General features: G+C 50.6%; 1 protein-coding gene across 1 annotated transcript; it reads right to left on the bottom strand.

Annotated features, from left to right (window-relative positions):
- RBP1 (retinol binding protein 1) lies at positions 1 to 26,190 on the bottom strand. The gene is given in 5 exon segments (XM_032487491.1): positions 1 to 245; positions 2,674 to 2,775; positions 25,247 to 25,425; positions 25,931 to 26,124; positions 26,126 to 26,190. Coding segments are annotated over 5 exon segments (588 nt in total). The 5' UTR covers positions 26,185 to 26,190; the 3' UTR covers positions 1 to 191.
- Positions 26,191 to 27,894: the final 1,704 nt, after the last annotated feature.

Genomic DNA, 27,894 nt, shown 5'->3' with positions numbered 1-27,894 from the left:
TTGGGGGTAGAAACCACTTTTATTAGGATGGTTTCGTTTGAAGAAAAGGAAAGGATAACGTCAAGAGATAGACTCTGCTAAGAGATGTCAAGTTGGGGGCTGGACCTCTCTGCCCCATGTTGTGCAGAGAGGGGGACCCCGGCCCCCGCGTCCTCGCCACTCATTCCTCAAGACTCAGGTCTGCTCAGGCTTCAGTTCACCTTTTTGAATACTTGCTTGCAGACCACACCCTCCACTCTCATTTCCTGAAACAAAAACAGATTCTTGTCATTGGCCAAAGCAAGGTCACACCTGGGGCTCAGGGCATCCAGGGGCAGGAACCCAGAAAATCCTCCATGATTGCTATTTTTACCTCCAAGAGTTGGTCTGAATTCACCAGTTCCTTGGAGGGTCGAGTGAACTGAATCAGTGGCCCTCAGGTTCTGCTACGCCCTGTAGACAGAGCTGGCCGGGCGACCGATGTGGCTCAGAGCTGACCAACAGGACCCTCTGGTGTCTCCCTCCCCCTGCTACCCTCAAGGAGCCAGAAAGCTTTAAGACTGTCAGGCCTGAGCCCAGGTCAGAGTCTGCATGCAGGCTTGGAAGAAATCAGGGCTAGACCCAAGGCTCAACCCGCAAAGGGCTCAGTGGGTCACTGCAGACCAGGGCTGCAAACTAGCGCAGTGGTTCCAAGCTGCAGTTGCCCATTGGTGTTACTTGGGGAGTTTGAAAAATGCCTGGGTCCCGGGCTACATCAGTTACATCAGTATCTCAGAGGGTGGAGTCCTGGAGCTGCTATTATTAAAAGCTCCCAGGTAGACCTAAAACGCAGCTGAGAAAGCCCACGACCTGCCTTCGGGGCCGCCCCTGCTGAGCGCTGCCAGCGGGACCGACAGCTCAGACTCACCACACCTTCTGAGCTTTTTCTTTTCTTGAGGGAGGCTGCAAATCTGAATATTTGTGATCTCCTAATTTTTAAATTGTTGGCTGAAAAATATGGAAGCCCCTGGATGGCCAAATAAAAGAGGCCCCCAGTTTGCAACCTCTGGCGTAGAGCCTCAGAATCCTGGAGCTGAAAGGGCCAAAGGAGCTCACGTAACCTGCCCTCACTGCTCTGCAGCTGAGGAAGTGAAGGCCCAGGAAGGAGGCTGCTTCAGGGTCAGGCACTGCAGCCCCGGCTCTGCATACGCCTAGGCTGCTTCCGAATGTGGAGCCCTTGTGCCTTTTCTCGGCACTCACAGGTCCTGAAGCTTGTGCAGACCCTGACCTCTGCAGAAGCCCTGTGTGGCAGGATGGCATCTTGTAGGCGAGCTGGAGGGAAGGAAGGTACCTGCTGACATGAACCTGGAGAGTCAGAACCAGAACCCAGGTCATCTGGACTGGGCTCCCTTCTCAGAAGGAAGCTCCAAGGAAGCAGAAGGAGTGATGGGGGGGTCTCCTCTCAGAGGGCACGAGTTACTTTAGCCCTAAGTTCTCTATTCTGGATTTGTGTGTGCTCTTCCCACACAGTGGGTGGAGTGCAAGTGGCTTTGACCAGAGGTCTCAGGCTGGAGGACAGGTGAGCGGGGCCCACAGCTGACCTAAGAAAGGCTTCTCCTCCCCGGCCCTTGATTGTTGAGACTGTAAGCGGATAGGGTAGGGGGTCTCCAGAGAAAGAGAACCAGGTGTGGCTTTCTTGACATAAGAGAAGCCATTTGGGGCCTCAGCCATTCTGTGATCTAAGCCTGGCCACCACCCTGGCCCTAGAACAGGCCTCAGTAACTAATGCTCTTAGGGGCAGTGTGGGAAGGCAGGAACCAAGGAAAAGCAGTCAAGAAACAATAGTTCAGTGATAAAACAGAGTCCCAGTCCCGCCTCAGGGGATGAACGTAACAGTCAGATACAGTCTTTGAGTTCTGCAGGAACTAAGGCCCCCGCCCAGGTGAGGACGGAATGATGGTACTGACATTTCTGACCCTCTGACTTGGACTCCGTCAACCTTTGCCCCAGTTCTATGCAGAATTCTCCTCTGCTTAAGCCTCTTCATGAATATGCACGTGCCCTTAGCTTAAAAAACTTCTCCAGTTTTGCTCTTAGGGGAGAAAGTGCTTTGGGAAAGACCCCCAGTGTTCTCCTTACTTGCTGCAAGTAATGACCCTTCCTCCTCCCGCTCTTTGGGGTGGCTGTGTCTTTTGGCTCGACACCCATCAAGAGGCGAATCCGGTTTTCGGGGAACAAGATCATGTCTTGAGAAGCTTAGAGAACTCTCCCTGGTTCTGGCTTGCCACAATTAGGTGTGGTGAAAATACATATCATTTGAGAGCAAATCTTCCTTCTGCTGTTTTCTAGCTATGTGGCTTGGATGTGAGCCTCCATGTCCACGTTGCCAAAATAAGAACATGACAGCACCTGGCCCATAGGGCTGCTGAAACCATAGAAAGAGATATGGGATGCCAAAGGGCTTGGCGCCCCGTCTCAGGCTTAGCAGACGCACCGCCTCACCTCCTCCCTCTGATTGGACAATGGGTCAGCCTAGACCTTGAAAACATGTTGCTTGGTTTTTAAAGGCATCTTCTCCAGGGCCTTGGAAGAGAAACTTCAGGGCAAAACCAAAGCCCAGCCATAGGGAATTCTTCTAAGGTCCATACGGACCCCAACATGACCAGGGACTCTGGGGACCAGCTTGGCCCACGCCCCCCCACTCCTGGAACCTACCAGGTGCAGTTCATCACCCTCAATCCACTGGGTCCAGCCACGTCCCTCCTTCTCGCCCTTCTGCACACACTCGAGCTTGTCCCCGTCCCAGCTCACCGTGGTCTGCCAAGCCAAAAAACACAGTGGTCAGTCTGGAGCCAGCAGCTCCTGGGGGCTGGGGGAGGGGCAGCCCCAACATTGAGGATCTTGGGGGGGGGGGTGCAAGTCAATCTCATTATAGAAAATTTGCAGCCTCATACTTCTTGACCATCACGTGTTCTTATTTAAGCATGCAAATCAGTTTTGAAATTTACAAAAACCTTCATAAATTTCATTTAAATTGGTAATTAGAGAGGAAAAGTCACTGGGGTGGGGCTGTCAGTACAAGGGCAGAGAACAGGGCTGGGAAGGGAGTGGGGGCTTCTGAGGGTTGAGCCCCTCAGATGTGGGGGGGTGTGAGGGTTGCTGGCCTGCATCTTGGTAGTGAGAGGCAGACTTTTCAGAGTTGCTGAGCCCATCCCCAGACATTCATTCATTCATTTCTTTCATTCATTCACTGTTTCAACCTCTGCAGTCCTGGAAGGCTAAAAATATCCCGTGCCTTCCCTCACAGAGCTTTTTACTGCACGGAGAATGACCTTAGATATAAATCACCAACTGTAAGTACAAACAGTAGCTCTTCCAGGCACCTTGTGCCGACTGAATCCTAATGACTGTCCATGTGGAACGTGGGTTAGCATCTCTGTTCTACAGGTCAGGCTAAGCGACTTGCCAAGCTCACCCAGGTGTCAGTGGTGGAGCCAGGTCAGAACACGAATCTGTGGGACTCTAAGTCCCCCTCTCCACTGGACTACACTGCCTCCCTAGGTGCCCAGTGTCACCAGAGTTACGGACAGGAGCTCATGATCTAGACAGGGACCTGAGTGCAGGTGCAGTGGGCATCTCCCATATCTGCAGCTACCCACCTCCCTTCCACATGGGGCAGTTCCATTATGAGCCCTGCCTCCCTCTGTAGTGGTAAGAATGCCATTTGCCCCTTGTTCGCTATGAGACTCCGAGCAAGTTCATCCCTCCTCTGGGCCCCAGTCTCTTTCCTGGGCTTGCTGGTCTCTACCACCCTCTGCTGTTGGGATGAAGCCTGAAATGAGATGGGGGCACAGAGGTGACAGGTGGAGCCAGTGTTCCCCCAGCTTTGCATAGGAATCAATCCACCCTCTGCCCTTGGAGCCTGTTCCCAGAGGGAGAGAGGGCCAGGAGGACTTGGGGTGAAGGCGGCTCCTCTCCCTGGCCCAGAGATCACTTGAGGCACATGTCCAGCCCCAAACCAGAGAGAAGACCCTGTTTCTGAGTCCAAGCAGAATGACGTTAATATCTGATGAGGTGTGTCATGGGTAAAGACCACTAATGACCTCACGCCACAAGACAAGATGCCCATTCACTGGGTGCCTTGTCTACGCCAGGCCTGTGAAGGGAAATGCGGACTGAGAGTTCAGATGGTCCTCAACTTCGAGGAGCTCATCAGAACACTTGGCTTCCTCATCAATGGAACTTCTCCTCCTGTATTTATCCAGAACTCTACCTGAGGGCTCCCCACTCAATTAGAGGCCAAGAAAGAATCATTGGTTCTCAGGTACGATGTACACATTTCTACCTCTGCCGGAAATATTAGAGTCAATGAGGACATCCATACCCTTGTCCTGGAAAATGCAAGAAATCTTTGAAAAGAACATAGTAGTGAAAAGAATACCTGTAATTTTGCTTCTACAGAGATAATTATTCTAGCATTTTGGTGTATTTCTGTCCAGTCTTTATATCTATATCTACATTTATATATGTATTTCTATCTATCTATCTATCTATCTATCTATCTATCTATCTATCTATCTACCTTACAAGGGGAGGCAGGGCTCATAACGGAACTGCCCCATGTGGAAGGGAGGTGGGTAATTGCAGATATATATAAATATAAATATATATATATATATTTCTGTTTTTAAAAAATCAGGATTGCATCATTTATGGTTTTGTACCCTACTTTCTTCATTTAATAGAAGCAATTTTCCACTTCAACAAATATTCTTCATAAGCATTATTTTAATTGTTACACAATATTTAGGAAATGGCTACAAAATTTGTGGGGCCTAGCACAAAATGAAAATGAGGGCTCCTTTCAAAAAAGATTAGGAATTTTGTTTGTTTGGGGGGGGGAAGTAATTAGGTTTATTTATTTATGTATTTATGTATTTATTTATCTAAATGGAGGGACTGAGGATTGAACCCAGGACCTTGTACATGCTAAGCGTGCACTCTACCACTGGGCTATACCCTCCCCCGCAAAAAATGATTAGGAATTTTAAGACAGTGACAGCAGAGCATTAAACCAAGTGAGGGGCCCCTCTGGGTACAGAAGCCTGTGGGGCTGCTCTGCTCACAGGCCCATGAAGCGGGTCCCAGTGTTATTTCATTCTACATACACAGCATTACTTAGCCCATTACCTGTTCTCAGATATTTAGGTTACTTCTGTACAACTATAAATAAGACTTCCTTGTATACAGTTTTGAGCACAATGTTTCTTTAGAATAAATTTCCAGAGGAAGAACTGCTGCAGGAAAGAGTGAGCATATTTTTAAAGCTTCTGCTAAGTCTTGCCACCCTGATCTCCAGAAGGCTCACAGCTGCTTGCCTTCCAACATCGGTGCCAGAGAATGAGCATCAGAGATGTTTCTGAGTGGTAAAGCAGGCTTTGCTCCTGGGCTAATGTGTTACCGTTTCCAGATCATTTGACATTTTTAACAAGGACCATTTGGATATAGATAATCAAAAATACCTTACCAAAAGAATGGTGGATGGCACAATTTCAGGCATCATGATAAATCAAGGGATTCAGGGAGTGGAAGGCTCTTTGGATGCAGAGAATACTTTCTTAGAGCCTGACAAATCAGGCCTCTCAAAGAGAAGGGCCCTTCACACAGAAATGCTATGTCAGTTTCCAGAGGAGGCACTTTCTCAGCCCCGAGTGCCTGCTGACTCTGACCCTGGGTAGGTTGGACAGAAAAGAGACTATTCCCATCTGCACTGGATATACAGAAAGGCTGGGCTCAGAGAGGTTAAGTGACTTTCTCAGCATCACCCAGCTAATGAAGAAAAGAATTTCGGCTGGAACATGGGCCTTGCATGGCTTAGTGCCCCCTTGTTTTCCAGCCCAGGGCAGGGCACCCAGCAGAGGTCTGCTAGGTTTTGGGGGCTGTAGAGAAAACATGGATATTGTGCCAGGACTCTGAGCAGCCCCCAGGAGGAACAACCTTCATTTCAGCCTAACCATTGCTGGCTGTGTGTGATGGGAGCCAGAGGTGGGTCCTAAAAGCCCCTGCCCTAATCACCGCAGAGAAGGGCAGACAGAGAAGGACCAGGTGGATACAGCCCAGTGTGGTAGGTGCTAGGGTTATCGGAAGCACAGGGGATGCGGTGCCCAGGGTGGCCCCTCACTCTCATAGGAAACACAGCTAGTTTTTTAAAGTGGGCATTCCAGATGGTGAGAAAGGACAAGCACTATTTACAACAGCCAAGACATGGAAGCAACCTAAATGTCCACTGACAGATGACTGGATAAAGAAGTTGTGGTATATATATATATATATATATATATATATATACTGTACACACACATGCTGGAATACCACTCAGCCATAAAAAAAGAATAAAACAATGCCACTTGTAGCAACATGGATGGACCTGGAGATCATCATTCTAAGTGAAGTAAGCCAGACAGAAAAAGACAAGTATCACATATCGCTTATATGTGGAATCTAAAAAAAAGTCACAAATGAACTGATTTACAAAATGGAAACAGATGCACAGACATAGAAAACAAACTTATGATTAACTGGGGGCAAAGGGAGTGGGAAGGGATAGATTGGGAGTTTGAGATTTGCAGATACTGACCGGTATCTATAAAACAAACAAGTTTCTACAGTACAGCACAGGGAACTATATTCAATATCTTGTAGTAACCTATAATGAAAAAGAATATGAAGAGGAATATATGTATGTATATGTATGACTGAAGCTTTGTGCTGTACACCAGCAATTGATACAACATTGTAAACTGACTATACTTCAATAAAAAGGAAAAAAAAAAAAAAAAAGAACAAGCAGGTCAGGGCTAAAGGAGAGGGAGGAACAGGTTGGGGGAAGACAGGGTCACAGAGCCAGACCATAACTGGGCCTGTGGCCTGGAGGCTGTTTTCAACTGTCTCCCTACCGTGCCTATACCCTCACACAGTCCCATGGCTCTGATCTGCAGGGTGGAAGCATCACGGAAGGCACGCACAGTGGGCCAGGGAGTCTGCAGGGCTGTGCTCTAAGTTAAAGAGGCCGGGAAACTCAGCTGTCATTTACATGGGCTCCTGGTACCTGCCCCCTCCCACTCTGTAACGATCAGGTTGACCTAGTATATTGCAAAGAACACGCTCCTTAGAGTCAACAGACCCAGGCGCTCTGTCCTGCCTTGTGCGGGATGACCTCAGGCAACAGGATTAACCTCCCTGAGCCTCAGTGTTCTCATCTACAAAAGAGGGATTCAGGGTACCTACTGTGGCCAAGCGTTCCATTGGGGCCCCCAGTGGATCAGATAATGTTCACGCCCTCGTGAAGCCCCCTCCTACATGGGTTCTGGCCTTGGCTGTGTGGCCTGCTTTGACCAATGGGACAGCAGCAAGCACAAGCCAGGCAGCACTTTCATAAGCATTTGTTTGCTGGGCTCGTCCTCTCGGGACCCAGCTGCCGTGCGTTTAGAAGTCCAGGCCATCCTACTGGAGAGAAAGGCCACGTGAGAAGCCCCGGAGGAGAGAAAGAGAGGTTACTGCCAGAGAATGGAGGCGCCGCAGCCAGGCCGTCAGCTGAATGCAGCCCCCTCGGAGCCGTGAACACCCAGCCAGCCCACAGTCACGAGAGGAATCGGTTGCTATTTTAATGCGTTGCATTCTGGGCTGGTTTGTTATGCCGGCTTTAGGTAACCGCAAGGCACACTTCACCAGTTCACGCTGAGGATGAGAGAAAATATACGTGACGCGGAGAGCTGGTGTACGAGGCGCTATTATGATATAATCATGACGTCTAGAGCTTAGATAAGGATGGATTTGCTTGTCCAAGTTGAACAATCACAAAAGCCTTTTTTTTTTTTCCCTCCAAGTTGGAGATTTGTGAGGAAGTGATGGCCCTGCTATTCACCAAGGCTAAATATTTCAGAAGCTCCTTCCTTTCCAGGAGCCTTGCATCTGAGACCATGCAGGGGCTGCCTGCTGAGCCGGGCACCCAGGGAGCCCTGTGATGTCCGTGTCTCCTAAAATTTAATTAGTCTTTGTTTAAGTAGAAGATCTATTTGGAGACTCCCCACTGACAGCTGTGATGGCTCCGAAAATGTGATTCAGTTATCTCACTTTGTTACCCTGTGTTCACTTTGCAAGGGGCAGGGATTTTTCTTTTGAAGCTTTGTATCCTGTGGGAATAAAGCAGCAATTTCCCAGAGGATCAGATTTGTCCTAAGAACAGAAAGGCAGGTGGGGAGTCAGGGAGGAGGACGATCACCTACAAATGAATGAGAGGTAAAAAGGAAAGAAGTAATGCTGGGAGGGGAATGGATAACACGCAATGGTCACTGGTTTTCCTGTGACACAGAACATAGCTTCTGATAACAACCTTTCTTGGAATCCAAGGATGGACGCCTTCTGTGACCTCCCTCTGTGGTGAGCAGCCAGCCACCTTTGCCAGACCAGGGACAAGTCAGGGACAAGGCACAGCTTGTCCTGTGAATGCAGATCTGAAAGGATCTCTAAGAGGTTTCCCAGCCTGGGCACTCACCACTGCTTATTCCATTTAATCAGGGTCTAATGGGAGACTTTCAGGCAAGAGGATGCTCCCCATGCTTTTCCCATGGTATGGGAAGGCAGATGCCCATGGGGAATCAGGTGGACGGTGCAAACCATGGGGATGGGCAGTGCTGCCTCCACCCCCACCATGGGCTCTGGGACTCCACCTCAGAAATGAAGCCCAGACAAACCCAAGGACAAGGGGGAATGTATGGCCACCTTCAGCTCCACTCCTAAGAGTAATTCTCACCACACAGACTGTCTGAATCTGCAGACGAGCAGGAGCCCAGGGCAGCTGGTTTTAAAGCAAGGCTGGTCTAACTTTTCTATTAAAAACTAATAACCTCCAACACTTTGGTCTTGTCAGCAGCTTTCCCAGAAACACATGCACCAAGATGAATGAAGACAGCTTTGCGTCACTCTGACAGGGGACTGTCACTTCAAAAGCCATTATCCTGTTTCCCTGACCACTTAGAAGCTCCGGCTGGCACGGAGGTGACCCAGAAAACTCAGTTCCCACAGGCAGCCTGAGGAAGTTTGGTCCAAGGAAGTCTCGAGGCCCCTCACCCTGGATGAACAACCTACACTGGGAGTGACAGACCATTCCCACCAAATGGACTCGTCTCTTGGCTGTGACCCGGCATGAACCACAAAGGGTGGGATTCAACATGGCGGCCAGGAAGTGGTGACATCCCTGAAAGAACCCAAATGCCCACCAAAGCATCCACTCCCACGAGCAGGCTAAGGATTGATGGGTGGTCCCTCTGCACCCACCCACCCGGCTCTGGGAGGGTCTCTGCCCACGGAGCCACCTCCTGGAGGGCTAGGACTGAACCTCATTGTCTCTGTGGTTCTGGAGCCAGGTCACAAGAGAGGAGGCCTTGGCCATGGTAGTTCTGCCCGCCAAGGCCAGAGCCAGCACTGATCCCGGTCTGACTCCAAAGTGTGTGCTCTTTAAATCTGAGGGGAATGTGGCAAAACCAGACAGTGACTAGACACTTTCTCTAGGTGATGTGAATCACTAACAGATACAAATTGGCCTTTTTCTTTCCTCCTGGAGTCTAAGGTTAAAATGTTCTTCACCTCTTGAGGGTTCCTGGGACAATCAGCAGGTTCTTAGCCTCTGGTGCCTGTTTCATTCGTGAGCGGATGAGAAGGGCGGGGAAGGTAACAGAGAACCTGCCAAGTGCCAGGTATGGTGCTGGGAGCTTGCCATTGTGTTTCACTTGAACTTCAGGCTTTGGAACTGATCACAACCAGGCTTAGTTAAGTAACCAGCCCAAGCCACCCTGGAGTCAGGGGCTGAGCCCTGACTTGAACTCTGCTCTTTCTGGCTGAGAAGCCCGCCCCACCCGGGAGGCCAGGCTGGGTGAGCAGAGGGCTTGCTCCTTTTCTGATCTGTTCCCAGGGGGGTGCCAGTGACCTAAAAGCAGCACATTCCGGGGGCAAGTCACGCTGAAAGTAGATTAAAACAAAACTAACAAGGCCTTAAAACATGAACGGGTAACTAGACACAGAAAAGCTGTTACAAGCAACAGCTACAGACCAGTAAGACCACAGCAGGCCTTAGCGGGCACAGGCGACTGTGATTCCAATACCACGAAGAAGCGAAGAGCAAATGCGAACACGATTCTTAGGACAAACAAAATGATAAAATGGTAAGACTAATCTTGACAAGTCATTTTTTAAATTCCTTAAACATTCCAGGAAGCGCCCCCAGGATTCATTTTAAAACAACAAACCGCCAGAGAGCTCAGGGCCCCATGAGGCCAAGGTTCTGGATGGGCAGGAGGGAGTGAGGCTGGAGGAGGTCACAGGGCTGCCGTGGGACTGGGCTCAGTCACTCTAGGGGCCCAGCACCGAGGGTGCCCTGAGGCTGGGCTGGGCCTAGGCTCTGCCGTGGAGCAGCTCAGCCTGGAGGGAAGGCAGATGTGTAAACTGGCATTGATGCCACCCGTGTGCTGTGTGCGTGGATGTGGGATGGGTACCCAACCCAGCCTGGGGGTCAGGGAAGGCTTCCTGCTGGAAGTAATAGCATCACTGTCAACGATCACCAGCACCATCATCACCCTAATAGCAAGCACTGAATACTATCTACTGCACAGGGTATTAAAGCGTGGGTCATATCAAATTGATTCATTAAACCTCCTGGACCAGGTACACTTCTCCCCAGTTAACAGATTTGGAGACTGAGGCTTTAAAGTCACTTAGCCATGAAGTGGGGAGATGAGATTTGACTGTAGGGCCCGTGGTCTTGGTTGCTGGGCCCTGCAGCTGCTGATCTAACCCAACCCTGAATGAGCAGTAGGAGTTTGCAGCGTGGCTCTATGTGAAGAAACAACATTCAGCAAAGGTGGGCTCCACACCTGTCACCAGCCTCGCACAAGAAACAGAGGCAGGTCAGCTGAGGATTCTGCTCCAAGAGTTCACGGACTAATGGAGACGAAGACAAGCAGACAGAAAATTGCAGCAGAACGGCAAGTGCTGGGTCGAGGAAGGTGATGGCAAGTATGGAAGTGGGGAGGCGCCTGCCTCATCAGCCTCTGAAGTGGGGACAGAGGCCATCAGGTTAGGCTTTCTGGAGGAGGTGATGCTGGAATCGACACTGAAAAACATCATGAGAGTGAGGTAAAGAAGTAGAAGTTGGAAAAGAGGAATCAGGGAACCCCAGGCAGAGGGGACACCCTGGACAGACACAGGGAGGTCAGGGGCTGCATCAGTGAGGCTTCTAAATGGGCTTTGGCCAGCTGGCCTCTCTCGGCACGACCCTCCCCGTGGAGTCTGACCTTGTACCACCAACCCCCCAGAATTTACTAGCATCTCTCCTTCCTCACTTCACACCATTGTGGTTCCAACCAGCCAAACCTGGTGCAATAGAAAAACCGATGCAGGCTTCTCTGGCAGGCGCAGCTGGCTCTGCTCCTAGGGCAAGTGCGCGGAGTCAGCCCAGTATCGGGCCCACCTGCAGCGGGGATGCAGTAAGGGAGGGGCCATCCTCCCAGAGGCGCTCAGAGGGGCTCAGAAGGACAGAGTCCACCAGAGGCCTCATCACCTCCACGGGAGCCTCTGGCCTCTATTTTTTTCATCTTTCAAGGTGAACAGAAACAAACAGTTCCCAGAAGATAAGAGATGGTAGCTGATAACCAGGGAAGAGCGAGCAGGTCAGGCTCTCTTGACCAAGTTTCTTGGGGTCTGGGATCTTTTTATTCACTGCAGGATACCAGCCCCCAGCTTAGAATTTATGGCAGAGAAAATGCACGTTTCCATTTGCTGAATTGACAGAAAGCAGGAATGGCCAAAAACATTCTAGGGGAACTCTTACAATTTTTCAGCAATGAACACTTTTTTTTTAAAGACAAAATATCCTAGGCAATGTGGCTGTTTATTCTTTCACAGATTAGCTCCTTATAAACAATTGGAGTGACACTGGCCCCAAGTTTCTGAGGCCTGGAGTGCTTAGTCATTGTGCCCAGGGCCACCTGGCCAGGAAGGCCATGAGTCATGGTTTAAACCCCCTTCTGCTTGACTCTGAACCCACAGCCTGCCCACTGCTCCCACACCAACACCTTGCTGCCATGGACGCTGTCACCGTTGAACAGTAGCTGGCAGGACGTGGGGCTGGCCCCGCCACCAGACAGCAGCTGGCCCGACTGAGCCGGGCATTCAGGAGGCCTTGGATAGAGGCAGGCCTGTGCTCCAAGCCATCCCCACCTTTTTGAAGCTGGGTCGTCATCTGCAAAATGGGACGAATGAGTCCTGCCACAGAACAGAGCCATCAGGAGGGAATGAAACAAGGACCTATTTCAAGGCTTAACTCAGTCAGCAGTGGTTTCCCTCTGCTTCTGGCCTTGCCCTTTGCCCCTGACCCTGATCTCCACTGATGTGGAGAGGCACTCTGCACACATAACTCCACGAGCTCCCCTCTGGATGGCTGAGTGTCCCTCCACATGTCACCACCGCCAGAATCTGTCTTCTGGAGGACATGGTTTACAAGGTGAATTATGGGCTCATGTTGTTGGAGCAGCTGACTGTAGGCTTCCCTGCATCTAACCCTCACTGCGAAGCCAATATCCCTTTATAATGATGCCCATTTCACAGACAAGTAAAGGCACAGTGAGGCAAAGTGACTTGCTTAGTGGCACCCAGTTTGTAAGGGGCAGAGATGGGATTCCAAAGATGATGGTCTGGCTCCAGAACTGAATGGGTCATGACTCAGCCAGACAGCCAGGCCCTGCCTCAGAGGGAGTTGGGCCATGGACAAGCAAGAGCTTAAAGGAGGGCCAGGAACAGCTGCCCTCAGCCCTTGGAGCTGGGGCTCTCGGCCAGCAAGGAAGCCTCCCCTGCCACAGAGAATGAGATGAAAACCAGACATCCCTCCCCTGCCCTGACCATTCCATCCCACGGCACCATGACTTCCTTGGGGGACATTACATTTGAGATTCCAAAAGCCTCAGAAAAAAATTAATCCAGAGCTCTGACCCCTTAACATATCAATGATTCCATCTTTCTCTGATAACCACTTAGAGTCAGGTGGCCAGGATCCAAATCCTGGCTCCACCAACTACCTGATCTCAGACAAGTGATGCCTGTTCACCTTTCATTTTCTTCACATATCATCTAGGAAGAACTCTGGCATCTTCATCACAGAATTGTGAGGTTTCAAAGAATTAATGCACAGAATGTGCTCAGAATTCCCAGCACATGGGAAGTATCCCCAACGAACACTAGCTATTTGTCAGTGGCTCTTGCAGTGAGATGGTCAATGCCTGCCACTTCCACTGTCTGAGGTGCTGCTGTTTTTACTGAACACTCATTTGACAAACACACTGGAGTCCACTGCGCCAGGCACTGGAGATACAAAGGTAGTGGGCCCCTCTGTCTAGAATCTCAAATGCACTAAAACAAGCATCACAGGTGCCCTAGGAGCAGCACACTCAGAGAGGGACAGCGAGGCAAAGGAGAGGACGAGGGTGGGTAGGGAGACAGGAGAAGGTTGAGGGAGCAGTTAAGCCTGGGCTGGTCTTGACCAGTGGGTAATTATCCTCCCAGAGAGAGGAGGCAGGGGGCTTATCCATCCCAGGGAAGTGAGCAGAGACACAAAAGAGGATGGCAAGTACAATAGCCGAGACATGGAAGTAACCTAAACGTCCACTGACAGACGACTGGATAAAGAAGATGGAATACTACTCAGCCATAAAAGAATGAAATAGTACCATTTGCAGCATTACGGACGGACCTAGAGATGATCATATTAAGTGAGTCAGACAGAGAAAGGCACATGTCATATGATATCACTTATATGTGCAATCTAAAAAAATGACACGAGTGAACTTATTTACAAAAGAAACAGACTCCCAGACATAGGAAGCAAAATTATGGTTACCAAAGGGGAAAGGGTGGGGAGGGATAAATTAGGAGTTTGGGATTAGCAGATATAAACTATTACATACAAAATAGACAAACAATAAGGTCCTACTGTATAACACAGGGAACTATATTCAATAGCGTGTAACAGCCTATAATGAAAATATGAAAAAGAATATACATGTGTATAACTGAATCACAATGCTGTACACCAGAAACTTAATACAACACTGTAAATCAATTCTACTTCAATTTAAAAAAAAGAGACTGGCAAGTGAAGCCACCTGCAGATGGTGGGATGGGGTCAAGTGTAAGGTGTGAGGGAAGGGAAGGGGCTGGAGAGGCAGGTGCTGTCATGTCCTGAGGTCCTGAATGCCGTCTGGCCTTTGCCTGCCAGCCCTGGGATCCTCTAGGGGTTCTGAGCTGGCGAGAAGCATGATCAGTACCCCTTTTAGAATGTGAAGGATAGTGGAACGGAGATCAATGTGAAGATACTGGAGTGATTAAATGAAATACTCCATGGAAAGCACCGAGCCTGGCACACAGTAAGCACAAAAGATGTTTATTATTATTACAGGCAAGAGATATTCAGAAGATGGGGAAAGGAGAGAGAGAGACTAAGAAGCAGCATCTATGGAACTTGTGCACTGATTGCCCGTAAATGCTTTCCATTTATCTTCACAGTGATCATCTTCGTGGCTACGTAGTGGTCTATGGAATTAAAAAGCCATAGTCATTCTAACCGCCTGTGGTTATGGGGCACTCAGGGACACTGGCAGGAGGCAGCTCGTTCTGTAAACCACACAAAGTCCGGAGTCAGAGAGGTCTGAGGTTGAATCAGATCTGAACTGTGATTAACCAGGAGTGTGACCCTGGTAGGACCTCGGGTCCCTGTCTGTACAACGGGAGAGTAGCCCCTCCGCTCCAGGATTGTTGGAAGATTGAATACATAACATACGTAATACATGTGAAGTACCAGGGTGGGGCCTGCCACCTCACAGCCCTCTGGGGGTGGCCATGCTTATGTGGGTTGCAGAATATTATTACCACACAGCAACAATGAACACTTTTGTACAAATAGATACAGCTTTTTATCTTTTGAACGATTTTCCTGGAATATAATCCCATAAGCGGGATCTCTGAGTCAAAGAGTAAGATGATTTTTCTGACTCATTGCACATTGTCAGACGGGGTTTTTCCCCCTCATTTTCTGAGGGCAGGGCCAGTTCTGTTGTAAGCCTGGCAAAGATGGGTTTTGCAGTCTGGGTTCTCCTCCAGCCCTGACTTCATTCTCTTCATGCCCATCCTGGTTCTTTTGGGTTTTTTTTGTTTGTTTTAATTGAAGTACGGTCAGTTTACAATGTTGCATCAGTTTCTGGTGTACAGCATAATGTTTCAGTCCTACATATACACAGATCTATTCGTTTTCATATTTTCACTGTAGGTTACTATAAGATATTAAATATAGTTCTCTGTGCTATACAGAAGAAACATGTATTTATTTTATATATAGTACTTATTTAATATATATTTTTAAAGTGTATTTAATTTTTAAAAGTTTTGTCCAACTATTTTTTTAACATTTTTAAAATTTCTTTTTTTTTGTTTTGAGGAGGAGGTAATTAGATTTACTTCTTTATTTTTTTAATGGAGGGACTGGGAATTGAACCCTGGACCTGGTACATGCTAAGCACGCACTCTACCATTGAGCTTTGCACTGCTACCTCATCTTCTTTATAGTTTCCCCCTAGAGAACTCCTATGCTGTCCTTGGACCCTTAGGTCAGGAGAGAAAGATGAGAGGAAGGAAGAAAGGGGGAAGGGAGGGAGGAAGGACTAATTATTGTTCTTGTCTAAAGACAGCTAGCCCTCTGCATATTAGAGGAGAAATCTTTGGATATTTAACCAAAATAAATGTGCTGTAATGGTGGAGCTTCAGACAAGGGGTGTGTGTATGTGTGTTTCCACGCACATGCGCTCCAGCACAACTCAATTTATACATTAGAGTCAGCCACAAAATTGCTTCCCAGGAAGGAAGCTATTGTGACTCAAGCACCGTCCATGCTCTCAGAGGAGTTTTCAGTCAACTCCAAGCCAAATATGAACAAATCCTGAGCACATGTGACATGTGGGCAGTAGGACCTGGGCTGCAGGCTCTGGTTTCCTGGGGAGACCTCCTTGGAGAAAGGGGACCCTAAGGGCAGTCACATTTGCAGCGTCTGGGTGCGTGGAGGAGAGCGCTGGGGTGGGGGTGGGGGTTCCTGCTTCCAGGCCCTGTGCTGCCAGGGTTCGCTGGGAGGGCCTGGGAGTCCTTAAGAGACTGGGATGGTAAACCAGCAGAAAGGAGGCTCCCACGCTGAGCACACATGCGGAAAGTGGTTTCAGCTGCTGTTCAGACCCGTCTACCTGGGGCTTTGGGAGGTGGGTGCAGTGCTGAAGGTGAAGTCCTGGACCACTCCCAACCCCCCCAGGCCATCCTTTCCCCCTTCAAGCCCACACGCCAGCTTCCCATGCAGGGCCAGGGAGGTGGCGTTCCCGCCCTGCCTGCAGAGGCCCAGCTCCAGGCACCGCCGCCCCCTCCCACCCCCACAGAGTCCTTGTAGGCTCTGCCGAGACTCAAGGTTAGTCAGAAATAAGAGCCGGGGGGCAGGGTATAGCTCAAGTGGTAGAATGTGTCCTTAGCACGCACCAGGTCCTGGGTTCAATCCCCAGCTCCTGCTCTAACAATAAATAAATAAATCTAATTACCTCCCCACCAAAAAAATCAAAAAGAAAAAAGAAATTAGAGCTCAGCCCTGGCAGATCCTCGAGGTGTAGCCAGAGCATGATGTTCTAGCTCCCGCTGTGAACTCCCTACACGCCAGGCACTGTGGTAACAGCTCAGTAAGCGCACAGCACATGGAACTTTCCTAAAGTATCTTCCGCTCTACATGCTCTTCTAGGACCTTGCCATGTCCCCATTGAGAAGTGGAGTCCACATCCACGTCCCCGTCCCTGGGAAGGTTGGGGGGGGGGGTCTTTGTGCCTGCTTCAACCCACAAAGTATGGCAAAACTCTTGCTAAGGACTTCAGAGGCTAAGTAGGTGACGAGAACGCCGTGCGTGTCTGCCTTGTCCTCTTCGCCCTCTCGTTCTCAGAACCCAGCTGCCGTGTTGCGGGGAAGCTCAGGCAGCCAGCAGAGTGAGCATGAGTGAGCCATTGGGAAGTGGGCCCTCCAGCGCCCCCGGGCGTGCTGTGCGACAGCCCCTTGGAGCCCTGCCCAAACAGCACATTCATGAAGAAAATGAACAACTGTTATTGTTGTGGAGTTTGCGAGCCCTAAGTTTTGGAGTGGTTTGTCACATAGCAATAGAAATTTGAAATAATTCATCACCACATTTAATTTTCATAGCAATCCCATCAGTGGTACCACCCCCAGCTCCTTTTGACAAATGAGGAGACTGAGGCCCAGAGGGGTAGAGTGCCTTCCCCAGGAAACACAGCTGGAGGGTGGACCCAAGATTCAAATCCAGGTACATCTCAAAGCCAAAGCTCGCAGTTGCTCTGCTGCACCCCACAGATGTCCAGCTCACACACTGCTGCTATCACGCGGATCCTCAGGTGCAGACCATCGTGGGCTGCTGCAAGGTTGGCGTCCCTGGGCAGACTCCACCTGCAGAGACTGGACTGCATCTCTCCAATCTCATTCAATCCCCATACCTGGGCACTCTCAGCTCCAGCATAGGCTTCCTACACTGAATCATCACAAGAACATCTCAGGAACCTGGGAATGGCCCAGCCCACGTCCTCAGTGCTCTTTCCTAGCAGTTACCATGGTCTAGCACAAGCACGGCCTTGGAACCAGCAGCATCAGCACCTGCCAGGAACTTGTTAGAAACACAGGGTCTGGGTCCTTACTCCAGACCTTCTGAGTCAGAAACTCTGGAAGTAGGCAAGTTCAAGTTCAAGAACTACTGCTCTAACTACTTCTGTGGTTCTTAACCTACGATCTGTGGACTCTGAATGTCATAGGATGTTTTTAGATGCATGTGACAGGAAGCCAGATCAAAGAGCTCAAGGGGAAAGAAAGGGGCTACTGGCTGGTTCAAGGACACATGAAAAGTCTCGGAATGGCGGTAGTGTCAGGAGTTCCAGCAACTCTCCAATGATGTAGCTTCCCCTCTCCCTGTCTGTCTGTCTGTCCCTCATTTCTACTTCTCTACTGGCCTCATCTTAGTTTTCCCTTCTGTTGGATTTCCTCATGCAGCCATGGAGGGGGACATGGAAACTTATATCATACAAGTTTCTCAACCTTAGAGGGAACAGAACCCATCTCTCTCCCAGGGTCCCCGAATTAAACTGCAAGAAACGTTATGACTGGCCCAGTGCGAGTCACATGCACAGTTGTGTGACAGGCCATGGGACGCTGTCATCACCCAGGTTTAAGGTGCTCATCCCCAGAGAGACAAGGTACTGGGATCTGCAGCTCCACCAGAACCCACAAGGTAAGTAGGGGTAATTCCCACCCAAAAAAGGAGGTGCTTCTTTGGGTGGATGGGGAAGCAACATCGGGTAGAAAAACAAACAACTGTAACTCCCCCAGTAAACATCTGGCCATCACAGGCGAGGAGGCTTTGCTCCCAGACTAGGGTATCAGAAGGCCTTCGCTCCCTTGTTGCACACAGTACTGTGGCCTCACAAGGCACTGTGTCCTGTGCTGCTGCCATGGCAACAGAATCTGCTGTGAGACAGGTGAGGCAGCTGTCATGATGCCCATTTTGCAGACGTGAAAACAGAGACAGTGTGCTCCGTCATTTAAGGTCACTGTCACTTAGGTAGTAGAGGAGGATTCCCAACCAGATGTCTGACTCTAACACCAGCACTCCTTCTCCACACTCTTAAGCCTGGTCAGTTCTGTCTGTGCTGAATTCCAGCTTGTGATGAGGCTTGAAATAAGGAAAGGAGGTGGCCCTCAGCAGAGCTCCATGGGAGAACTTGTAATAGACAGCTTTACAAACAGACTAGTTAGAATCCTTCCTCTGCCACCAGCTGGCTGGGTGACCTTGGGCTAAAAAAGATTTCTCACCTTAGAGCCTCAGATTCCCATCTGTGAAATGGGCATAATGGTACTTACAGAACAGTATTTGTTGTCGGGACCAAAACAGAAAAAGTGCTCAAATCACTTGGGGCAGGCATGGCACTCAGCAAGGACTTAGTACATATAATTTTCCTTTGTTCTCGCCTAACAAAAAACAAAACCTAACAAACAAGTGTGACTCTTGAAAGCTACTTTGTGAATGTTATTTGGGTTGCTCTAATTCTTCTTTTTTTTTTAATCCTCAAAAGCATGCTGCTGACACTGATTTCAAAGGTCGGAGAACTTTAGCTAAGACATGAAAGAGACTCCGTGTTTCCTTCCCAGAAGGGACCCAGCCAAATGCTGGGGGCCTGATCTGGGTACGGGCGGCTCTCTGAAGGCTCCCAAATCCAAAGGCATTCACAGCTCCGCAGCCCAGGGAGTTAATGCTGCCATTGACATTGTGGTCTTTTTAAAAATAAGAACCCCCCCCCAAAATCTCTTTACTCAATCAAGAATAGGATCAGAAAGCTGGCAAGAATTTAAACCAAAGCGTTAACAACAGTTTGGTAGATTTCATGTATTATCATATATACTTAGGTGAATGGATGGATGGATGAAAGGAGGTAGGTCAGGAAGGGAAGGGAAGGACACACAGATGGTTAAAAAAGAAAGAATTCAGAAAATCTATAAGCGCTAATATGGAAAGATGCCTAAGGAGTATCACTGAGTGAGGAAACAAAGTGCAAAGGAATAGATTTCCTTCCTTCCTTCCTTCCTTCTTTCCTCCCTCGCTCCTTTCCTTCCTTTCTTTTCTCCTTCCCTCCCTCTCACTCTTTTTGGTCTTCAGCTAGCCGTACTGACCAATTACCTGATGAACAGCTGCACAGCTAGATGGCGTCTATACTCGAGGAAGCTTTCCGGACAGACCCACCAGAAACAGTCCCACTGATAACCTCTGGGGAGTGGGAACGAGGCCAAGGGGGGGAAGGGGTCTTTTCCTTTTCAGTCCACTTTCTCCTGTGCCATTTGAATTTCCTTTTACAATAAAAACAAAGAAAGCATCAGAGGGCCAGGGCTGGAAGCGGAAGGCAGACTCTGCGGAAGGGGTCATCCTGAGTTCAAGGCTGGATAGAAGGCGAAGGCGAGGCCTCAGCCTGGGAGGAGGTGCCGGCTCCTGAGCGAACAAAGCTGCCTCCTCCAGGGAAAAGCTGACCGGGTGTTCACGGCGGGATGACAAATGGCCCTTCTGCCACCACCACACAGAGCCGGGCTCCCGGCTGGGATTCCTGTTGGATCATTATCATTCCTCATGCCGGAGGACTCCCTGGCCCAGGCGTGGGGAACGCTATTTGAAGTTAAGGAGTACCTCCCTTTCTGAAGGTCTCCCACCCTGCCAAAGCCTACATCTGCTAGATTCAACAAATAATACTGGTTTCAAACTGGGCCTGGGATTTCTTTCTAAGGGATAAAGGCGTGCATGAAGCCGTGAAGAAAAACTGAGCCCAGTCTTTGTACATTTCTACCAAAACGACAGCCCCGGGTGGGTGTGGTCATGTAAAGCTCTGAAAAGAAAAGACTGGAAATGTGAGCTGAGTGATACCGGGGCCACACAGATCTGGTCCCTCCTCCTCCTTCAGCCTGGGCAAGACCACAGCCATTCCAGGTGGTTCTGGGCATGGAGTTCAGTGTCCACAGAGGTCTGATGATGGGCTAAACGAGCCAGTTGGCACGTGGCCCTCTACCCTGAGTTTACTGCCTTCCACTTTTTATAGAGACGCAGGTACAGAGAGATGTTTCTTTTCTCCAAAGTGGTGGTTCTCAAGGTTCAGTTGCACCAGAACCGCTCGGTGGGCTTATTGCAACCCAGGTTGCTGGCCCCACCCCCAGAGCTTCTGATTCAGGAGGCCAGGGGGTCTGGCTGGAGAATCTGTTTCTAAGTTCTTACACTGCGGCTGCAGCCGGTCTCAGCTTCTCCGCGAACCACTGCTCTAAGGGACCCACAGTGCAAACAATGGTTGCTTGATCCTCAGCTCCAGGTCACAGGGCAAGGTGAGGACTGGGGTTAAGTGGGGAACGTCCCATCTAAAGGGAGCAACTGCGACAGCGTCCCAGAGATCTACCCGATGCTGGAATAAAAGGGCGCGTTCAGCAGTCTCGATTTTGTTGGGGGAAGAACAGCCAGATAGATGGATTTTTCAGTGAAATCTTATCATCTTTGACAATCATTGGCAAATGGCTCTGACATTTTTCCAACATTGTGCAAGCCAAACAAAACACATCTGCAGGCCGGATTTCATCCTCCAGCTGCTGTTCCAGAACACGACCATGGTTCCCATGGAAAGAGGCAGGAGCAGAGCCCTCTGAACCCTCAAAGCCCTTTGGGGAGGATGTCAGCCTGACCATGCCTCTCCTGGAAGGCTCCCTGGGGCCCGTGGGGTGACATCTAGGCTCCCCGCTGGTTGCTCAGGGCTCCTCTCTTCCCCAGCCACACCCTGCACTCCACCCCATAAAGTCTTGCAGACTGCCCTATTCTCACCTCTGGAACCCCTCCCCATCTGGGCCTTTTCTGACCTCCGGGCCTTTGTGCACGTGGTTCCCTCTCCTGGAATGCTTGTTCCTCTCCTCATCTGCCCTAATTCTCACTGGTCCTTCTAGGACCCCCTCAGTTGTCTTCTCTTCCTGGGCACCTCCCCTGCCCCCTCTCCCCCAGCCCTGTTCTCCCAGCTGTGCTTCCATCACTACACTGAGTTATAAGATGGGTCTGTCTCCTCCACTGGCCTGAGTGCTCCAGGAGGCCTTGCTGCCTCTGTGTCTCCAGGCTGAGCCCAGGGGGACTCAGGTTGTGGGACAGGTTGGAAATAGCATCACCAAGTGCTCTTCTCTTGGCCTTGGCCATCCTCTCGTCCCCTTTCTGTTTGCCTGGCTACTTCCTGCCCATCCCTGAGGCCACGGCTGAGACTTTACTTCCGGTGGAAACCTTCCCTGACCGCCCAGATGTAGGAGGGCTCCTTCTCTGCCTGTCCATCCCCCACCAGCACACCATCCCAGTATCATTGGCTGCTCTGTTTTGCCGTCCCCACTGCCCTGAATTCCACAAGGGCAGGAATATTGTGTGATTCATCTCAGTAACACAAGGGCTGCAAAGACAGAGTAAGCACCATAAAATGCTTGTATGACCAAGAAAGAAATGAACAGAACAGATGAAAAATGAGATCCTTGTAATATGCTGGGAAGAACGTGTTAGAATGAGGCCAACCTGATGCTGAGAACTGGCCTCCTCCGGCCGCTGCCCCTGGCTGGTGTGTGCAGAGCGCGAGGAGTAGAAGGGGTGGTGGTGCCTTATCTTTGGCAACGACCTTGCCCAGGACCGCCGGGGGCCCTAGAGACCCCGGCCAGTGTGGCCTCTTGCAGGCAGCTCCCCTCCACTGACAAGCACCAGACTGGACTGTTGCTATTGTTCTGTTATCCTACCCCCGCCCAGCCATACTCTTCCCTGTAGTCCCCCATCCAGCTGGGCAGCTGACGAGGCTTCTCCACAGCTCAGGGGCCAAGGAAAGGCCGGAGCAGAGGGGTCGTCCATTCCCCACCACCCTCCCAAAGCAACAGCCAGGTGAGTGCGTGCTGTCCGCTTGGGAGGGGCTGCTGGGAGTCCTAGGGCAGCCAGGGTGGCCATGAGTTCTCGTCCAATGTCATCTAGCTCGCCCAGCTGCTGGGTTCCCCCATCTGTTCACCTACCACTGTCCTAATGCAGTAGGCACGGTGCAGTGGTTAACAGCTGGGACTCCGGAGCAGACAGACCACATTCAAACCCTCCCCTGCCACTTCCTTAACCCCTCAAGGTCACATAACAAGAAATCCTGCTTGAGTTTTCTTATCTGTAAAATGGGGTTAAAAAGGAGTGTTGTGAAGATTCAGTGAGTTAAAATGTGAACAGTCTGTGCATAGTAAGCGAGGTGCAGGCAGACCTGGCTTTACTGTGCTTTGCGGGTATTGTGTTTTTTACAAATTGAAGGTTTGTGGCCACCTTGCTTAAGCAAGTTTATTGGAGCCATTTTTCCAACAGCATGTGCTCACTTCGGGCCTTTGTGTCACAGTTTGGTAATTCTTGCAGTATTTCAAGCTTTTTCATTATCATTATATTTGTTATGGCGATCTGTGATCAGTGAACTTTGAGGGTCCTACTGCAAAAAGATTACGACTCGCCAAAGGCTCAGATGTTGGTTAGCATTTTTTTGCTCTTTTAGTTTTTTAAATTATTATTATCTCTTCTTTTTTTCTTTTTCTTTTTCTTTAATGGCGGTCCTGGGGATTGAACCCAGGACCTTGTGCATGCTAAGCACTCGCTGTACCACCGAGCTGTACCTTCCCACCTCTAAAGTAGTTTTTAATTCAAGGATATCTGCTGGTTTTCATACATAATGCTGTTGCATACTTAACAGACCATAATATAGTGTAAACATAAGTTTGATGAGCACTGGGAAACAGAAAACTTCGTGTGCCTTGCTTTCTTGTGATGTTCGTTCTATTGCAGTGGTCTGAGGCCGAACCTGCAAAATGTCCAAGGTCTACCTGCATTGGCTAGTGTTACTACATGATCAGTGTTTCCCGTATTAGTGGATGAGCGACAGAATGAAAGAGCAAAGATAATTAGCCAAGTAAGTACAAGCCAGAACATTCCAGAGGTTGCAGTGACCCAAAGTAAACAGAGATGTTTGCTGTGCCCTGTAAGTGCCTCAAGAGTGGGAGGACAAGGACTGTTCTTACAATGCAGTTCCAGGCAGCGAGCCTGGGACCAGACCTTGGGCCGTAGTCCCACAGGCAGGGACCCTCCTCACTAAGGCAGACCCTATCTGAAGGGCTCCTTTCCCACCATGAGCCTCTCAGAGGATTGAGGCCTCGGCTTTTAAAGGCACAACCTGACATTTTTGTGTAACAGTGTTTTCTCTCATTCATGGCCTCTCCCAGGATCCCCCCTGCTGGCTACTCCTCTTCCACCATCATTTCACCGGCAGACTCAGACAATAACTCCTGGTCTCTATCAGATGGATCAACAAGGAGGTGATGAGGGGCAGAGGGCGGGGTGGGGAGTGAGTCACCCAGGCCTCGGGTTCCTTACTCCCAGACACGGGCACTCCTTCAACCACAGTCCTAACAAACCCCAGCCATCTGGTTTCTGCAAAGGCTACCAGAGGAATCTGGCCCAGAGCAGGAGTGTGGGCCTCAAAGTCTGGTCTCTGGCAAGTCTCTTAGCCTCTGGGAGCCTCAATCATTGCAAAATATCAGCTTACTAATCCTTCCCTCACTGGGATGAGCTGGAGAATAGCTGGCACAGTGCGGGGCATGGAGCAGACCCTCAGTCAATGGTGGGAGGGGGAGAGGCGGGGGGAGAACTTCATCAGTAAGCAGGCTGGCTCCCTGGGGGTGGGCCTGAGCTAGCTCTGGACCCAAGACTGTGAAAGGGAGACCGGGAGCACCCTGACCTGCCGGCGACCCGAGAATGTTGCTAGAGGCCTGGGGCTGAACTTCCGGAGGCTGGAAGCTACAGTGGCAGCTCTAATTGGGGTCTCCGGGCCACCAGCTTCCCACCTTGGGAGCAGCCGGCTCACTCCCCTTCCCCATTGCAGCTTCCTCTGGCCTGGGCTGCAGTGGCACTGACCTACAGCGTAGGTGTTGGCTGCAATGTTCAAGGGAAGCCCAGGGGGCAGTGGAGGATAGGATGGGGAAGGGGATGGCCAGGAGCCAAACCCCAGTTTGAGGATGGGGAGGGGCAGGTCAGAAGGCAGAGATCACTGGCAGTGGCCCTTGCTTCCTGGAGTGGCTTCATGCTAGGTCATGTAGGAAGTTTACACTTCAAAAGGGCTCCCTGCGTTTCTTCTTGCTTTTCCCGCTTCTCTCCTCCCTCCCCCCAGCCTACAGTACAGCCAGAGAACAGAGTCAACACATTTGCCTGGAATTCCAGCCCAGACCTTCCGGAGCTGTGCTACTCTGGGCAGTTGCTTTATCTCTTTGAGTCTGTAAAATGGGAGTCCTCTCGAGGTTGTTGTTAGGCTCAGATGATGTCTAGTGTATAAAGCACCAGGCTCAGTGCCGGGAGGCAGCAGAGACTCAACAAACCACAGCTTTCATAACTTCCCATCCAGTTTGGATGCCTGATGAGTCAGGTGCTGCCTACATTGCGGGCTGGGAATGTGAAGACCTTCCATCCCTGAGAACACCAGGGCCCTGTTTCCCTCTCAGATGAACTAGCCCCGCCTTTGGTCAGGAACCCTGGGCAGGAGATGCCCACGTGTACGCAAACCCTCACCATGCACTTGCGGTCGTCTATGCCCGTCAAATCCTCCTCGAACTCCTTCCCAACCTCGAAGTCCATGATGTAGTTCCTGAAAGTGCTCAGCGTGCGGATAATCATGTGGTCGCCGTCCTGCACAATCTCTTTGTCTGGCTTCAGCAAGTTGGCGATTTTGCGCAAGGCCACATTGACATCTGCAGGGAGTGCCAGGACAGAGAGGGACGGAGAGTTGCCAGAAAAGTCAGAGGACCGTTGTAAAGATAAGGGAGCTCCAGGAACCCGATCCCCGCCCCCTCAAGACCACTGAGGTTCCCTGTTCACGTAGCGCGGTCTCTGCGTGCAGCTGGTCTGTGCCTTTTTTCTTTTTCTTTCTTTCCTTTTCTTTCTCTCCCTCCTTTTTTTTTTTAACAACAAAGTTTTCTGCCCATGTGCTAACTCTTTCAAAACAAAAAGCAAACCATGCCCAGCTTTCCTAATGAATTATCCACATCGAAAGCCAACTATCAGACACTGGCCACCAGTGAACCCTAACAACGCCCGTCCTCCAGTTCGCAGCCCGCTGGTCCCCTGGAGCGGTGGCCGTGGCTGCCCTTTCCCGGCGGAGGTGGGCGGGCGGCAAGCCCGCGAGGGCGCCGGGACCCCACCCCCAGCAGCCCGGCCGGGCGCCCGGGGCCCAGTGCGCCGGCCGGCAGCGCTTACCCAGCGCGCGCAGGTACTCCTCGAAATTCTCGTTAGCCAGCATCTTCCAGTACCCGGTGAAGTCGACCGGCATTTCGGGGGACGGCAGGGGCCGGACGGGGGACCGAACGGGCGGGAGCAGCTCTGGGCTGGCGGTGCGATCCGGGTGGTGGGCGGCCCGGAACTGTGCGCCCTTCGGGGGCAGGGGGCTGGGGGGCGGCGACAGCTGGATTCCAGGCGCTCACAAAGCCGGCAGGAGGATCCATTGTAGCCATCGCTCCTCCCCACTCAGCGGGGCGGGGGTGGGGGCGGGGATGTCGAAGGGCCAGGTTGTCCCGGGCCCGACACCGCCTGGTTCAGACTTTCAGTTTGCTCCCCTACGAAGGAAGATGAGATGGGGGGTTGGGGTGCGGTTTGCTTTATCGGTTCCAACTCTTCGGTTCCTGCGAGATTCCTTCAAATGGCTTGAACTCACATTCAGCGGCCACTTGAGGGTTGGGAAAGACTCCTGGGTTTGCTGGAGTAATTAGGGACTTATAGCCTTTGTCTTAAACCCTGCGCTGGTGGCCTGGCATGTGGGGGTCCAGAATCCGGAAAGCTGGGCAGTTCCACTCCGAGAAAGAAAAGTGGGGCGCTCTCCAGGTCCCTTCCCGGAAGGAAAGCAAGGTTGATGTTGCTTGAAGTAAGTATGGCTAAAAAGGCCCTCTGGGTGGTTCTGATGCCCAGTGAAGTTTCAGATCCACTGCTGTATGCAAATGTAAGCAATTACCAATACACCGTTGATTTCCCCTCCCCTTTCCCCTGGCAGCAGCACAGTACTCCAGTGTTCCGCACTTCGCTTTTCCCACTCAGTATATTCCAGAGACCTTTCCATATCTGTACAGAGGAAATATCCTCGTTCCTTTGTGAGAAGTCCCATTGTTTACCCAGCTTGTACCCCACTGATGGACATTTATGTCGTTCCAATTCTTTACTATTAGAAGCAGTACGGCAGTGAAGATCGTTGAATGCATCTCATTTCCCACCTGGAGGGTATGTCATCGTGCTTTAAAACCTCTGTCTTTGCCAGCAAGGAGATGACATAATCATGTGGGTTGACTTTTTGACCCTCTGTGAAAGACTAAATATCCTTTTAAATTGCTTTTTGCTTAACTCACAGCCTAGGTGACAGCAGGCACGTTCTCTTCCACCTCCAGCACTACCGTGGCTCCAATATCCCCACCTCCTCCCTCCTCAGGGCTCACACTGCCTCTGGCTGAGTTAGGATAAAATGTCTCTTCTTCAGGGTAGGGATAGCTTCATCCCAGGGAGTGGCTTGGATTTCAGCCTCTCTTACCCGCCCAGCTCTACACTAGGGTTTCTCAACCTTGGCACTGTTGCCACATTGAACCACGTAATTCTTTGTGGGGGGAGGGGGGCCGTCCTATGTATTGTAGGATGTCTAGCAGCATCCCTGGCTTCTACATCCTGGATCCCAGTTGGCACCTCCCACAAAGATGTCTCCAGACATTGCCAAATGCCCCAGATGGGAGGTGGAGAGCAAACTCACCCCACTTGAGGCCACTCTTACAATTGCCTGGTGAGGTGGGCAGTACTGTCCCTATATCATTGAGTGGTCAAGCAGCTTGCCCCGTGTTGCCAGCTGTTGGGGAAGCAGAGCTTCCCGAGGGCAGTGGGGTTGGAGCAGAGATCCTTGGGACAGACCCTGAGGCTCCGTCCCTCCCAAAAAGATGCCCCTCACAAGGAGGAGGAACGGGACCGTGCCTTCCAGCCTCGTGCCCGTCCTCTTTGCTGGGTCCCCTGCACCCAGAGACTAGAGTCTCCTAGCAGGGGACAGGTGGCCTCATGCTGATAAAACAAATCTTCCTCATCCCCACTTCTCTTCTCAAGGGCTAGTTTTATTTTGGAGACTTGTGAAATCTCTTTTTCTGTGTTCAAATAAGTCTCTGGAATTATGTTGTGGAGAATGACCCAGCTCCAATTAC

This window comes from Camelus ferus, chromosome 1 (genome assembly GCF_009834535.1).
Source record: "Camelus ferus isolate YT-003-E chromosome 1, BCGSAC_Cfer_1.0, whole genome shotgun sequence".
In the NCBI taxonomy this organism is placed as follows: Eukaryota; Metazoa; Chordata; class Mammalia; order Artiodactyla; family Camelidae; genus Camelus; species Camelus ferus.
This window is presented reverse-complemented; position numbering and strand designations above follow the sequence as displayed.